We start from the raw sequence: 16,203 nt of genomic DNA, 5'->3' as shown, positions 1-16,203 counted from the left end.
TAATCCCTTGCTATTATACAGGATCCTTATTGATATTATGAAATTCCTAGCTTGCTAATTTTATCATCTTTGTTACTTATGAATCTGTGTCTGTTGAATTCTTTTTCTTCTAGTCATGATTCTCATTTTTATACTTTTTAGGTTATCTAGTAATTTTAGATTGAATTTTAAACATTGTGAATGTTACATTGTTATATCCTGATTATGGCATATTTATTTAAAGTATTGGATTTTATTGACAGGAGTTAAGTTACTATAAATCTGCTTGATCTTACTATGGTTTATTATTAAGCTTCCTTAGACTACATATAGAATAGACTTTAGTCTGAGGCTAGTTAACTAGTAAGATACATCCCCCTATTGAATGCTCCCAATATTTACTAAGTCTCTTTTCTAGTAGGTCAGATGAACTCAACTCTCTTATAGCCCTGTTTGAGCTCTGAAAATTGTTCTATGCTGAGTCTCGTGTGACACGCTTATGCACTTTCTTTTCATTACCCCATCATCTCTGATACTCTGCTCTGCAATCCCAGTCACTTAATCTTGTGTGTCTCCTCAACTCAGAGAAATATTAAGGTCCTATTTAGGTTTCTCTTCCTTATTCTCTTCTCTGAAAAATACCTGTATATAGAAAACAGGATACCAAATCTTGCTTTGTGTATTTCCTCTCCTTTAGGGATCACAGTTTTGTGCCGTCCATTGTTATATTTCTGGAATCAAGTTTGTTTCCCATGTAATTGTCTAGTTTTTCATTTGTTTCGAGCAGAAAGGCAAGTGTAGTCCCAGTGATTTGAACATAGTTGGAAGTCATGTATTGTTATTATTGCCAATTGTGAAGGTAAATACAGTGAAGTTTAAAGAAATTAACTAACTAAATCCACATAAATTGCAGATCTGGAATTCTACTCTAAATCGCACTGATTCCATCTTCAAAACTCACACTCGGCCAGCCCAGGTGGCTCAGCGGTTTAGCGCACCTTTAGCCCAGGGTGTGATCCTGGAGACCTGGGATCGAGTCCCACATCAGGCTCCCTGCATGGAGCCTGCTTCTCCCTCTGCCCATGTCTCTGCCTCTCTCTCTCTCTCTCTCTCTCTCTGTCTCTCATGAATAAATAAATAAAATCTTAAAAAAAAACCTCACACATAGCCATTTGATATTTGCATCAAATTATCTTTTAATATATGAATTCATTCCCTGTGTGTAGAGGTAGTTAGCCCCTAGTCTGTAAATGTTTTCCTAACAAAAGCCTTGAAAACTTTCAGTAAAATGTTTAAAAGATTTTATCTGGGGAATGGAATTATAGATATATTTCCCATTTAGAGTCTCTATAATTACTAACATTTCAGTAACAAGTAAGTTTTATCCTTATACATTATAAATTTTTTAAAGTTTCAAAATATAACCTTTTGAAAGCAGCCTTTGGGAGGCTGCTGCCATCAGGTAGGCAGGGAGACTAGAGAGTAAAGTGTAGGGAAAGCTGACCTGAGTGTTTACTCATAGAAGCTAGCCATCTTAAACCACCATAGACTAGCATGAGTAGAGAGTAATTAAGACAAAATTTTAGATACCTGCTTGAACTTTAATTGCTATGACTGTGGGGATATGTAACCCACTTTCTATGTTGGGGTTTCAGAGTTGACATGATCACAGCTTTCAACTCTCAGCTTTGTCTCATTTGTTTAACATGACAGACTCTTAATTATCTAAGCTGCAAATTAACTGTATTGTAAAACACCCTGAGAAACTCTGTGTATAGGTGCTATGCAAATGTAGTATGACTGACTGATATATTTTAGTGTCTACTGTTAGGAAAATATAGGCCTTTGCTGTTTGTGCAGAAGTTAAACTGATATCCCTCATAAACTCTTCTACTGCTCTTATAAACAACCAAACATATTTTCCTTTTTTATTTTAACCTTAATTTAGTAACTTTGCTGCTAGAGCTCAGAAATGTAAATAAAATTAGTAGCAGCACTGAATGTTCTATGTATTCAGGAGCTTTCATGCAGGACTATATTTATGTATATATGTATTTCTTATTTATTTTTTTTCTGATTTATGAAAGAAAAGATACCCAGCTTGGCTATTAATTGCAATCAATAAATGTTAACTTTCACTAAGATGTCTTTAGGTATTCCAGAACCTTCAGATGAAGAGAGGCTATCTAATGTTCACTTTTTTTCTCATACATATCGACATCATGGCAGATTATGGCACAAAAAAGTCCCTGTGAGACCTCAGGATGACAATGGTAGTTTCAAATCAAACTAAGTACATTCAGATCTTTTAGGCCTTTAACAATTAGCTTTAAATACAATCAAAGAGATACCTTAAACTTTTCCTATATGGATGTCTTATAAGTAATTTAGCTTTATTTTTTTGTCTCTTTCTCTCTCATTGAATTGAGTAGCTGAAGAGTGGAGTATTTTTCTTCGTATAGTTTGTCTCATTTGCCCCACACTGAAACCTGATCTAAGTGCTTGCTAATTGTTTTGCATGCTATCATGATGCTGTGTTGATTGGCATAAACTGATAAAATCTGGTAAATTCTATGGCAAGCTCCATAGAATGTACCCCCACACACATACACATCTGTTGACCATGCATGCAAATCTGAGACCTGATAAATATTCAAGCCAATCTTTGAGAAATTGAAAGGTATCAATCCTCAACAAACACATATACATGTGCACTCATCTAGGACTGAATGAATTATTAGCAGATTCCCTAACATTTTAAGACAACATTATGTTCTGGAAAGAGCACAGAATTTGAATTCAAAGAGATTAGTGTTTCAATCCTAAATTCTTCTGTCAAGAGCTGGGCTATTATGAGGAGTTTCCTTATCTATAAAATAAATGCAAAATTAGATAGATAGATAGATAGATAGATAGATAAATAGATAGATAGATAGAATAGAATAGAATAGAATAGAATAGAATAGAATAGAATAGAATAGAATAGAATAGAATTGTTGTAAGGACTGGAAATATCATTAAACTTACCTACTTACCTACCAAAGTACTTGGCCCATAAAAGACAATCAATAAATAGTGACAATTTTATTAATTACAGTCATTGTCAGAGTTGCTTTAACTGAGGAGGTAAAAAGGAACACACAGGAAAGAGACATGGGATCCCTGCATTATATTTTGTGCCAACACAATCCTCAAGGACTTGCTTAGAATAATGGATTTACCATTTCAAAATTCTGTGGTTAATAACATATATAAGGGTCACTATCATCCCCTCACTCACTCATTTAGCAAATTAGACACACGTATTTCTTAACTCAGCAAATCTGCTTTGAATACCTCATTCAATCACTAATTCCTTTATTCCTTCATTTATTTAGTCAGTCAGTCAGAGGAATTTTGCAAGCAGCATACACCAAAATAGGTGCTGGGGAAATAAAGATTACATATAGGCCATGGGGAGCTCACAGGCTTCTGAAGATAGACTGGATGCAACAACACAGATAACACATTTTTCTTGGGATCTACTTTTTCCTTACAAACTTTCAGGGAAGGAAGATTCAAAGATACTCGCTCTGGGAAATTTACTGATTATCTTTTCCTCAGGCTACCCTTTGTTACACTGAGATTAGAGGGGTTCACCCTCCATTCTTTTGGCAGAACTAATTTTAAGCTATTATTTAAGGGGTCCTTTAGATCTCTGAGAAATAGGAGATTCTTGCTTTTCTTTGTCTCCTTTCACCAATACTTTCTTTTAATTAACAGACCTTTTAATAACAGTTTAAGAACAGAAGAAATGAGCAGATAGAACAGCAAAATCCCATATAACCCCACACATTTCCCCCTATTACTAGCATTTGACATTAAGATGGTACATTTGGGGATCCCTGGGTGGCGCAGTGGTTTGGCGCCTGCCTTTGGCCCAGGGTGCGATCCTGGAGATCCGGGATCGAGTCCCACGTCGGGCTCCCGGTGCATGGAGCCTGCTTCTCCCTCTGCCTATGTCTCTGCCTCTCTCTCTCTCTCTCTCTCTGTGACTACCATAAATTTAAAAAAAAAAAAAAAAGATGGTACATTTGTTTCAATCAATGAACCGATGTTTTTACTAGAATCCATAATTCAAGTTTCTTTGGTTTGGCCTAACATCCTTTTTTTCTTTTTTAATCCCAGGAGCCCATCTAAGGCTACCATTTTACACTGAGAATTTTTTTTTTTTTTTTTTTTTTGGTCTTCCTAGGCTCTTGTTGGCTGTAAAAGTGTGTCAGCCTTCCCTTGTTTTTGATGACCTTGACAGTTCTGAGGAGTGATGGTCAGTGTCATTATAGAATCACCCTCTGTTGGAGTTTGTGTAATATTTTCCTCATATTTAGATGGAGGTTATGGTTTGGGGAAAGAAGAACCCAAAGGCAAAGTGCCATTTCACCACATCATATCAATGCTACTACGCTATCAAAATGATTTATGACTGCTGATGTGAGTCTTCATCACCCGGCTGAAGTAGTTTTTGTCAAGATGCTCCTCTGTAAAATTACTGATTTTTCTCTCCTCCCATATTGACCCTTTGGAAGGAGATTGGTATGCACCATCCTCACTTAATGAATAAGGAGTTATGCTTCACCTCCTTTAAGGTACTAAGTCCTTATAATTTATTTGGCATTCCTCTGCATGGGAGATTTGTCACTTCCCTCTCCCCATTTATTCATTTATTTATATCAGTATTCCTTAGTGGACATTTATTTTATACTTTAGGTTATAATCCCATACTCTTTTATTTATTTTTTTTTCAATTTTTATTTATTTATGATAGTCACAGAGAGAGAGAGAGAGAGAGAGAGAGAGGCAGAGACATAGGCCGAGGGAGAAGCAGGCTCCATGCACCGGGAGCCCGATGTGGGATTCGATCCCGGGTCTCCAGGATTGCGCCCTGGGCCAAAGGCAGGCGCCAAACTGCTGCGCCACCCAGAGATTCCCCCATACTCTTTTATTGATTGTGCTGTTCACATTGTTTCTATATATTTATTTTGTAAAATGTTTTTAAAAAAATTTAGAACTAGGGATGCCAGGGTGGCTCAGTGTTTGAGTGTCTGACTTCCGCTCAGGGAAGTCCATCAGGATCCCTGCAGGGAGTCTGCTTCTCCCTCTGTCTGCATCTCTGCCTCTCTGTGTGTGTCTCTCATGAATAAATAGATAAAATCTTTTTTAAAAAGATTAAAAATCTTAAAACCATAAACTGTGAATGTGTCTTTAAATCCTTAACCAATCTTCTTTACCCTCATATTTGATGACAGGGGACAGAATGTATGTTTTCAGTCAGCCTTCTCCTAGTAGACACTTATGTTCCTTTTGTTTCCATTTTTTGTTGCCATGAATAATGATGTAATGAATACTCTTGTGGCTATATTTTACCCATGTCCATGAGAACTTCCTCAGTATATTTTTAGAAAGTTAGAATTATTGGGTAAAAGGATTCTAAAAAGCTAAGTTTTCTGAAATGTGTTGCCAAATTCTCCTCAAGAACGCTTGTAAAAGGGCCACTTTCACAGACCAGCCTACAAGCTGGGCCTCTTTTGAATTTACTCTGAATACTCTATACTCTGAATCCACAGTGTCAAAGATTGCTTTCATTTTTTCTTCTCCCAAGCCATAAATTGGAGTTTAACAGTGCTATTTCTAAAATTAAACTAATTTAAAGGCTCTAAAAATCATCCAAGAAGAATATATATGCTTCTGGAAGCAACTCGTCATCCTTCCCATCCCAGTCTATCACCACCTTTCTCAGGAGACCTACATTTCTTACTTTTTAAATAATTGGCAATTGCATGAGAGAGATTTCAAATCCAAGTACCAAGGTGGTACTGAGCTGAAGGAAAAGAAGTTACTTACTTCCTTTTTTTTTTTTTTTTTTCCACAGCCAACCTTGAAACCTATCCCTAGAAGCTTTATTGGAATCTAGAGGCATCTCAGTATGTTAAGAAACAAAACAAAGCCACTCTATCCTTTCATCTTTGTCCTTGGACAAAAGGAAATCTATTCACTGGTTGTCAAACACATTAGTTCATTAGATGAAGAATATATTTCTTAGCACATCCTAATAGAGCCTAATAAGATAACTCATTTTATATCTGGTTAGTTCATGTAGGAACAGCAAAGCATGATGGTTTAGAGCTCAATCTCTATGAAAATATTTTTTGGGGGCAGCCCAGGTGACTCAGCGGTTTAGTGCCGCCTTCAGCCCAGGGTGTGATCCTGGAGACCACGGATCAAGTCCCATGTCAGGCTTCCTGCATGGAGCCTGCTTCTCCCTCTGCCTGTGTCTCTGCCCCCCTCCCTCTCTCTGTGTCTCTCATGAATAAGTAAATAAAATCTTAAAAAAGAAAAAAAAGAAAACATTTTTTGTTTTAAGTTTACAGTGTGATATTGGGTGTGTTATCCAGGCTTTCCTAATCCCAGAATCCTCATCTACAAAATACTAATAACAGTAGTCCTGTGTCTCATAGTATTGTTACATGGTTTCACTGTGCCAGGCATATAATATGTGCTCAATACATATTAGATATATTAATGATAAAATAATTAAATATTAGCATACCATATGTAATGTTTCCTTTATCTGAAAGTGTATGGTTATGAGCAGAGCTAAGGTCAAGACCCATAAATTTGATGGGACACAGGCCTCCAGAACCTCACATACTTTAACCAAATTATCATTTTCTTTATTCTAGAGTAACTTAATGTTCATGATTGGAGAGGTCTTTATTTAGGTTAATATTATATATTGATAAAACATTATGGACAAGCTGTTAATCAACTACTAAATGAAGTGTCATTTTCACCTTGGAATGACAGTCTCCAGTTTGTGATTCATGTGCCAATTAGAACTTACTTTACTTTAGTTAAAAGGAGTTGAAAATGGCAATAACATTCTCAGGGAATCTTTAGATAATAGGGCCTTCTTGTCCTTATGTGATAATAATCATGGTAATAAAGAAATTTAGCAAACCTTATTTTTATTTCAAACTTTCTATTTCACAATGGATTCTCACTCATATTTCCTTATTTGATCCTCTCAAGAAGCCTTTTATGTGCCCATTGTTATCTCTAGTTATGAGAAGGCTGAGACCTAGAGAAATTGGACAATATGCATTCAATCATACAAAACGTGCTTGTGTCCTTTTACCCTACGTGATAGCTTCATTCTGCTGCCACTGTTATTATGACCAAACCATACCTTTTCAAATGGCTGCAGCAATTGTAGTGTCAAATATACCAGACTAATACATGTGCACCATAAAATTTTTCCCTGAGAGAAACCTGGTATAGACTCTGACCAGTAGGACAGGATCGTGACTGCATTTAGATCACTCAGGAAAAAAAAAAAAAATGTTTTCCTTTCTCCATAACAGTGAGATTGTTCTACAGAACTCATGAATGTATCCTCATTGTATCCCCATAGGACAATCTTGCATTCCAAACTCTTTGTATGAATATTTCAAGTTGGGGAAATGAAAGCAGCTAGCCGAGCAGTCTGAAAATTTAACAAAGGCAACCTTTGCTGTTTTTTGTTATTCTACCTCACTGTCTTCGATTAAAAATGGCCACTGACAGGATTTTTCTGAAATGAGGTTTAAGTTAAGAATAATCCCAAATATGAGCATCTTAGGAAACTGGTTCTCTGTACAAGTTTCTGGTTAAAAACTTAGTATGGCCTGGATTTAAGCTGTGTATAATGAGGTTTAAGAAATCCAGGGGAGAAATATAAGCTTTCTCAAATAGCACTAGTAATGAAAATTCTATTTATGGGATAATAGTATAAAATTGAAGCACAGTTTCTACTAGTGTGTGAAGAGCTTTAATTTAACTTCCAATTCAGGTTGGAACTAGGCCAGATGGTTAACAAATGTATACTGTGTCTCTAGATAAAATTAATAGAATGCTCACACAGTAAAAGCATAATGATGAGAGAGAATGAGGGAAAAGTCCTTATTTATGGCAATGCTTATTTAAGAAGCACAAAACCAGAGGGGTGGAGGAACAAAGAAAAAGAAAAAATACTTTGGTGTTTTATCTGGTAGTATCTCACAACCATGAGGACCCACATTTCAGGCAAACTTGATTTAGCAAATAGTAGCAAAATCAGAAAAGGTTTTTGCAAAGCTCCTTTTGAAATGCAAGGCTCCTGAGTGCATCTCCTATGGTCTGAGGAAACTTTGAATAAGAGACTTGCTTCAGATTCGTTTTCTGTATTGAGATTTATATCCAAGCTCTATTTCTATATCATATTGGGAAGACTGAAAAAAAAAAAAAAAGGCAGGGAAGAATTGGAGCTAAAAGCAAAATGTTGCCAGAAATGCCTGATATTTGCAGTTAGGATGATGATAGCACCATTTGTTTTGGCTTCCCTTCTGTAACAGTGCAGTTTCAAAAGATTTAACAATAATCTCCATCCTGAAGATCCCTCAAAGACCCCCTGTCTCCATGACATTCTTCATGTATTAATATATTAACTGTACATTTTAAATAGACCACTTATTTTAAACTAGAATGAACTGCCAGCAAATACTACATCACTAACATCATCAACACAGTCAAACTAGATAGATCCTAAAAATAATGCTACAGCCCAGTAGAAGTAGTCTACTATTGTTTATAATTGAATGGGTGGTAACCTAAAGAATTGAAGGTGAGTCACAATAAATTAGCCTGTACTGGAACTCTAAGTAGAGGAGAATTGGCAGGTAACAACTTAGCAGACATTACCTGTCTAAACGTGAGTACCATTCCAAAAAGGTAATTAGAATTGTTAACAGCTGCCAGCTGACTAACTCAGATAACATACGGAAGCCATCTGTCACAATGCCTGGTACATAGTAAGCACTCAATTAATGATTATAATATTCATAAAAATGCTCAGGAGTGTTACATAGGATTTTTTTCTCTCTTTGGAGAATTCTGTATAATTCCTTTCCACACTACCACCATGGTTCTAGATGATTAACTAGGGTTGAAAAACAAGGGTACTTCTCAGCAAAACATGTAGTATCTCACCTGAGAGACCTCTGTTGTCATGATGAGGATATGAGCATGACCACTATGATTGGGCATAATAGCATCTTAGTAGTCAATATATAAAGCAGTGAGATGCAAGAAATTTACTTCTAGAGACATATGGGGATGTTTGTGTGCCCATTTCTTTCACAGTGTGGAGATCTAATTTTAATTGACAAAGGATTCATAAATCAATTTATGTTGAATGCATAGTCATATTGGAGTCCTTAATAGAGAACAGAAAACAAATATCAGCTAGGGTTTTTGCTTTTGAAATAATAACAATAGCATAATGATTATAAGTTGTTTTATTGACTTATTAACACTAAAATGTTGCTAGACAACATGTTTAATGTTGCTTGACAGTGTGTTGTACATGTGACCTGGATTGTATCATTTAATCCTCATAATAATCCTATGAATTATGTACTATTTTTAATCCCTATCCTATAAATGAGAAAATTCATGCTTATAAAGGTAGAGCAAAATATAGCTGATAAGAGCTACATTCTGCTCTGTACTACATAAATAGTATTCTATTATAATAGCTTTATTATTATAATTATAATTTACATAGAATGGTATGTCTTAGAAAAATGAAATTGCATTTAAAAACTAAAGCTGATTGGGGCACTTGGGTGGCTCAGTTGGTTGACTCTTGGTTTTGGATCAAGTCATGATCTCATGGGTCACAGGATGGAGCAGCACATTGAGTTCTGTGCTCAGTGAGGAGTCTGCTTGAAGATTCTCTCTCTGCCCCCCCACCCCCACCCCCACTGATGCACTTGCTCTCTATCAAATAAATAAATATATTTAAAAACTAAAGCTCATTACTAAAATAATTTCATCTTTTGTACATTCCAGTTCTTCCCACCCACTGTCCATTTGGGATGCCTTCAGAAAAGACAGAGGGTGTGAAATCTAAAGTAGTTGATTTAGTGTCTTCTTAAGAAGTTTCAGGACAAAATGGGAAGTTTTCATTAAAATGCATATGTATTTTATGTAATCTGTGTTTTGCATTTATTCTGTCTGTATATATCACATTACCAGTGATAATCAGAAGGATCATGGCATTCATATTTAGCAGTGACATAACAAATTTGAAAAAAATCTCAACATTTAATTAGTAACTGAGTCCTTATAAAACTGTTTTTCTCCTATTAGTAATTTTAACCTAAAATGTAGTCACAAAATATACTTGATAAGACTTCTGTTTATAAAAAAACTTTTAAAATTTTAAGTGTTTTTGATAGTTTAGTTGCCCTACAGTTCTAATATACGGAGTATAAAATGTAACATCCAGAGGAAATCCACCATATTGTATAATTCAATCATACAGGTTGCATTTAGACCCAGGTGTTCAGAACTATTTGTCATGTCTTTTTGCAGGGAGTGGGATTGGTTTGTAAGCAGCAGGAAAACGGCTTAAACAAGTTTCAGTCAAAAAGGGAAAAAGGGACGCCTGAGTGGCTCAGCGGTTGTGTGCCTGCCTTCGGCTCAGGTCATGATTCTGGGATCTGGGATCTAGTCCCACATCGGGCTCCCTGCGAGGAGCCTGCTTCTCCCTCTGCCTATGTCTTTGCCTCTCTCTCTGCATCTCTAAAGAATAATTAAATAAATCTTTTTAAAAAAGGAAACAAAAAGAAGTATTGATTTACAGAAATGTTCAAAGAGACATGTGGGCCTGGGTGGGGCTGGGTATCAGGCATAACTTGGTCCAGGCATGTGGAAAAATCCAAGTGTCTATCCTTTATGTTAGCTTTGGATTTCAAAGATACTCCATTTGGTGGGAAATTATTGCCTAGAAGTTCCAAGTTTCTATTATACTGTCTGAGCAAACCACAGCAAAGAAAGATTCTCCTTTCAACAGTTCTTCTAAAAGCAGTCCCAGAATTGAGTGTAGTGTAGTGTCCCTGACAGGTTGCCTTGGTTCTCACAGTTGACCTCTGCAGTGACCATGGTGTACCTGCTCCTAATGGCAAGACCTGAATCTTGTGTCTGTCCTGAAGCCAGAGGTGTAGACTTCCCAATTCAAATAAGATGAAGTAAAGATAGGAAGCATTTTTTTAAAGGAAAATCTTTAAAAGTTCTTATGTTAGAAGACAGCACATTGAATCTTATGAGCTTCTCCATAATTAAAAGGTTTATTAGTTAAGATTTATCACTCCAACCCCAAATGAGGTAAGAAAAAAGATCCAGAGGGTGTCCTTTCTTAACTAAAAAACTTTTCTGTCTCTGTTCAGCCTTACGTCTTTTCTACATTTCTAGCCTTTTGCTGTTATTCTAGTGTAACTTAGATCTTGTATGTTCCACAGTCGTGGCTTTCCACAAGGATTCTACTGCTCAGTTATGGTCATGTATTCCATTGACGTTTAATACCACAGAAAACCATTTCTATGTCTGTCTAATGGCTATATGGACATACCATACTGATAATTATTTAAGGGTTCCTTACACTTGATATCGTAATTAAGGTAAAAGAAGGGTCACAGCATATTGGGAATTCAATAAATTGGTTTTCCAAGAAGCAGACTCTGAAAGGATAATTTTTTGCAAGTGATTTGTTAGAGGAGTTCTTAGAAAGAACCCATAAGAGAATTGAGAAGTGGAAAAGAGAAGAGAGAGTAGCCAGCAGAGTATGGTATCATACGATATTCAACAGAAGTTAAATTTGCCTCAGTCCTGCGGAGGAGCTCTGAAGAGAGGGCAGGTCTCACCCCAGAGATGTCCCACCACCAGTGGCAAGGAGCTGGGCGATTTGTACCACAACACCCAATTAGGTGATTAAGAGCTGACCTTGGAGGTGTGTAAATGTCTAGCTGCTTTCACCTCTTTCTTTGTGAAGGGAAAATTAGCTACAGCAGCTTGAGGGTAGTTGTCAACAAAGAGATACAGATGCAGATATTAACTGTTGAGAGTAAAAGCACTTCAGAATCCGGGGTGGCTAAGGGATCAAAAGGCACACAGGTGGAGTACTGACAGTTTCTGCTGCATTACTTCTATTAGAAAGATATATCTCTATAGGATTTACCACTTCATCCATTTAGGGAAGAAAGAAATTATCCAGAGAGACTTCAGGATTATCACTGAGTTCTTTTGGGGAAAGTAGGAATAGTTGGGGTGGGTGGGACTTATTATTTTTGCCTCCACTTGATTTGGACACTTAAAATGGATATCTACTCTTGTAAAACCACAAATGTTAAAGCTATCAGAATATGATCTTGTAATAGCTGTGGGATCTGTATTGTTTTATGTTTAAATGCATAGAGTTTGAGGCAAGGACACTTGGGAACAGATCCTAGTTCTGCCACCCTTAGTTGTAGGAAAAGTAAATGCAATTATCTATGCATGTTGTACACATAGATAATATAGGGCACATAGTTTGTGGTTAATAAGCAATAGCTATTGTGATATTACTACAATTATTATTAAATGTCAAACTGACTCAGAGATTAAGATATTTAGTGATATCAAAAATTGACTTCTGTCTTCATAATCAAAATAATGAACTATGATACAACTATAGGAAATAGACTCAGTCTTTACTGATTTTTTTGTCTTAATGCTTTAGTTTAAAAGCTTTTTTTAGTTGGTTACTTTACATGTATTTGTTACAAACCTCAGAGATACACAGTCATAAAAAATAACAAAGGGTCATGAATTTAGAAAAGTATCAGAGTCTCTATTTTTCTTTGAGAATAAATTTTCTTAGAAATTTGTATTACACAGGTAATGCAGACTTTTGTAGGAAAATAATGAAAAATCGAGATAAGCAGAAAGACGAAAATTGAAAGCATTAATATTTTTACTACTCATCGATAGTAACCTTAAATATCTTTACATATGCATTATATATATATATTTAAATTTTTATGATAGGGTATAGACTCTAAAATTCACCAAATTTGGTGAAAATCTTTCTGTGTGAACAATTTTCTTCTAGAACGTAACTTTTTTAAAAAGATTTATTTATTTATTTATTTATTTATTTATTTATTTATTTATTTATGAAAGACACACACAGAGAGGCAGAGACATGGGCAGAGGGAGAAGCAGGCTCCCTATGTGGAGCCTGATGCAGGACTTGATTACAGGACCCCAGGATCACACCCTGAGTTGAAGGCAGATGCTCAATGGCTGAGCCACCCAGATGCCCCTAGAATTTCATTTTTATTTGTAGTTTTGTATTCTTTAATATGAATTAATAAGAAAGCAAGTTATCTGGGAGTGTCTGCCTTCGGATCAGGGTGTGATCCTGGAGTCCTGGGATTGAGTCCTGCATCGGGCTTGCGGCCGGGAGCCTGCTTCTTCTGCGTCTGTCTCTGCCACTTTCTCTGTATCTATCATGAATAAATAAATAAAATCTTAAAAAAAAAACAGTTATCTGAGTTTAATAGTTGGCGAGAATATGCCATTCTACTAAAATGTCAACCTAAATTTGTGGTTGGTGGCAAGGCTTTTTAAAAAGCTTAGTTTTGGGGCAGCCCGGATGGCTGAGCGCTTTAACGCTGCCTTCAGCCCAGGGTGTGATCCTGTAGACCGTGTATCGAGTCCCACGTTGGGCTCCCTGCATGGAGCCTGCTTCTCCCTCTGCCTGTGTCTCTGCCTCTCTCTCTCTCTCTGTGTCTCATTAATAAATAAAGTCTTTAAAAATAAATAAATAAAAGGCTTAGTTTTTTTAAAAAACTAAGTTTATTATAATAATTATTTTATTTTGTGTTTAACCAAATTCAAGTTACATTTGTAACTATATACTAATTCTGAGAAAAATAAATCACACAGAGATTGGGGGATGTTTCCTGACAAATATGGGAGCACATGTATGACTTTCTATATTATGTCTATCTTTGAGTTGCACGGAAGGGTCATCATTGCCAAAAAAAAAAAATCCTTGGACTTTATATCAGTTTTGCTTTATTTAAAGCCTTTACTGAGTCACCATCACCAATATTCTGTAGTTTACCATTCAAACTCCACAGATCTTTGTCATCTACTTTGCATTTGACTAGATAATTCCCACTTTACTTTTGTTGACTTGTAGAAATCCTGTATCTTTGATAAAGTTTATAATCTGGCTTTATAAAATGATTTACTTTTATTATTATTAATTTAAAATGTATTTAGAATAGAAACATTTAAATCATCTGGAAATCTATAAGAGAATGAAGAATGATTTGACACTAGAAAAGGAAAGATGTTTAATGTAAATGGATTGGGGATTTGTTATTATAAGTGATTAGTTTATTAGGAAATACTTTCCCGCTCTAATTTTACATAGACCCTGCTGTCTTTTTATCTGTAGAAATAAGGTCTTTCTCATCATGAATTTCTAAGTCCATCCCTTATTATTATCAAAAAAAAATCTGCATGTAATAGGATGCAGACATTTCGAAACTGTGTGGTGCAGGTCACCTGAATTTTGAGCAACCAATAATTATTAGAATGGTTAGGCGAATTCTGAATCATTAAATAATTTGAAAGTGGTCTAGTTTGCCCATTCCTTGTAAAAAGCAGAGAGAAATGATTAGCACTTAGGTTTAGACATTATAAATATATTTTTGCTATTTTCAAAGATATTCATACTAGACTGAAGATACTAGATATCAGATTAAGTTAAACCTATAAATAAAGGAACTCCACAAATTCTAACAGGAATAGGGTACAATATAAAATTAACTTTTATAGGGTTTTTGTTATTTTTGTTTTAGATAAGCTATAAGTTAGTGCATTCTTTTGAAAATCATGAAATCTAAACCCCCAATTTATATAAGTCTATTTTATAGTACTGGTCCCCCATGATAATCTAGCTCACTCATCACATATATCTTCAGTAATCTGTTATTGCTAAATTAGCCATAGAGTAATCTGTATTTTTGTCTTAGCATCTATAAGTATAGAAAAAGCTTGCCTATTCTTAAATGTCACATGCTTACAAAGAATTTCCTGACCACCATGTATACATTGATATAATCTTGTTCCTATTTCTGCACCCTGTTTCCTTTGTTTCATTTACTGCAATTTACAGATGTATTATTTTTTATTATTTATTTATTGTATGTTTCTCCACTGGTCTTTAAGCAACATGAGGGCAGAAAACAGGTTTATTTTATTCATTGACTTATTCCCTGATTATAGCACCATGACTTGCACATCTCTTAATAAAGTGTTATAAATTGCTGTATGAATGGATGGTGAATGATTGCATGATCTGAAAACTAGTCACAATATAATAGATCGATGGAAAATTTTTCCTTGAGAATTATTCTTAAGGACACTCTTCTTTTATCCTACTGTCATAAAGACTAAATTGTCTTCTATTCTAATGAGGTATAACTGTTTAGTCCAGTCCCTGATATTAGTTGGAGGAGGTTGGATGGAAACCCGTTGCCAGGGAAAGTCAAGTACAGCAAATCCCAAGCTATTCTTGAAATCCCGAACTTTCAACAGGAAGATGAAGGCTTCTATGAGTGTATTGCAGGCAACCTTCGAGGGAGAAACCTTGCAAAGGGTCAACTCATTTTCTATGGTAAGCCAATAGAATTTCAAAAAGTTTATGAAATATTCAGTAATATCCTTCATAGTAAGTAGTGAAAGTCATTAGCATGTTGTGGAAGAGTGTCATAGGAGAAATAAAGAAGACACATGTCTGGATTAGGATATTTAATACAATGATGGACAGGTAGGAATGACCATTTTTAAAATATAGCTTTAATTCCATCATGGTTGTTGCATGCTACTGTTTATTATAATTGCCTTGAAAGTATCAGCAGTGTCACATTAAAGCTATAAAACTTTATAACACAAAGTGCCATAGAATCCAATATACATCCCATAAAACATTCAGCAACAGCCCATGAGAATCTTAATGATAATTCCAGGTAAAATTCACAAAAGAAGGGAAAAAATGACAGGAGAAACATAATATTGAATGGTAGTTTTCAGTATTTGTTTCTATTTTCCAGATTTTGTCTATTCATATGTGCATAATAGAAAAATAAAGTCATTACTTTACTTAAAATACATGTTTGTCTCAATTACCAGAATCTCAAATGAAAGCATATATTATATAAAAATTGTCTTCATGTCTTCGTTTATCCAGGCCAAAATACACACTTGCATAAAATTTGCTTCTTCTTCTTCTTTTTTTTTCTACAGCAAATAAACGATAAAATACGCCCAAGA

The 16,203-nt window shown here is 35.4% G+C and overlaps 1 protein-coding gene across 1 annotated transcript in view; it reads left to right on the top strand.

Moving 5' to 3' along the window:
- The window catches only part of CNTN6 (contactin 6), a 271,711-nt gene that overhangs the window by 177,042 nt on the left and 78,466 nt on the right, over window positions 1–16,203 (top strand). Inside the window, exon 8 of the mRNA XM_072785346.1 lies at window positions 15,363–15,547. Coding sequence (XP_072641447.1) covers window positions 15,363–15,547 — 185 coding nt within the window. The remainder of the gene's footprint in view (window positions 1–15,362; window positions 15,548–16,203) is intronic.

This window comes from Canis lupus, chromosome 19, assembly GCF_048164855.1.
Source record: "Canis lupus baileyi chromosome 19, mCanLup2.hap1, whole genome shotgun sequence".
Classification (NCBI taxonomy): domain Eukaryota; kingdom Metazoa; phylum Chordata; class Mammalia; order Carnivora; family Canidae; genus Canis; species Canis lupus.
The sequence above is the reverse complement of the archived record's forward strand: the minus strand, read 5'-3'. Positions and strand labels throughout refer to the sequence as shown.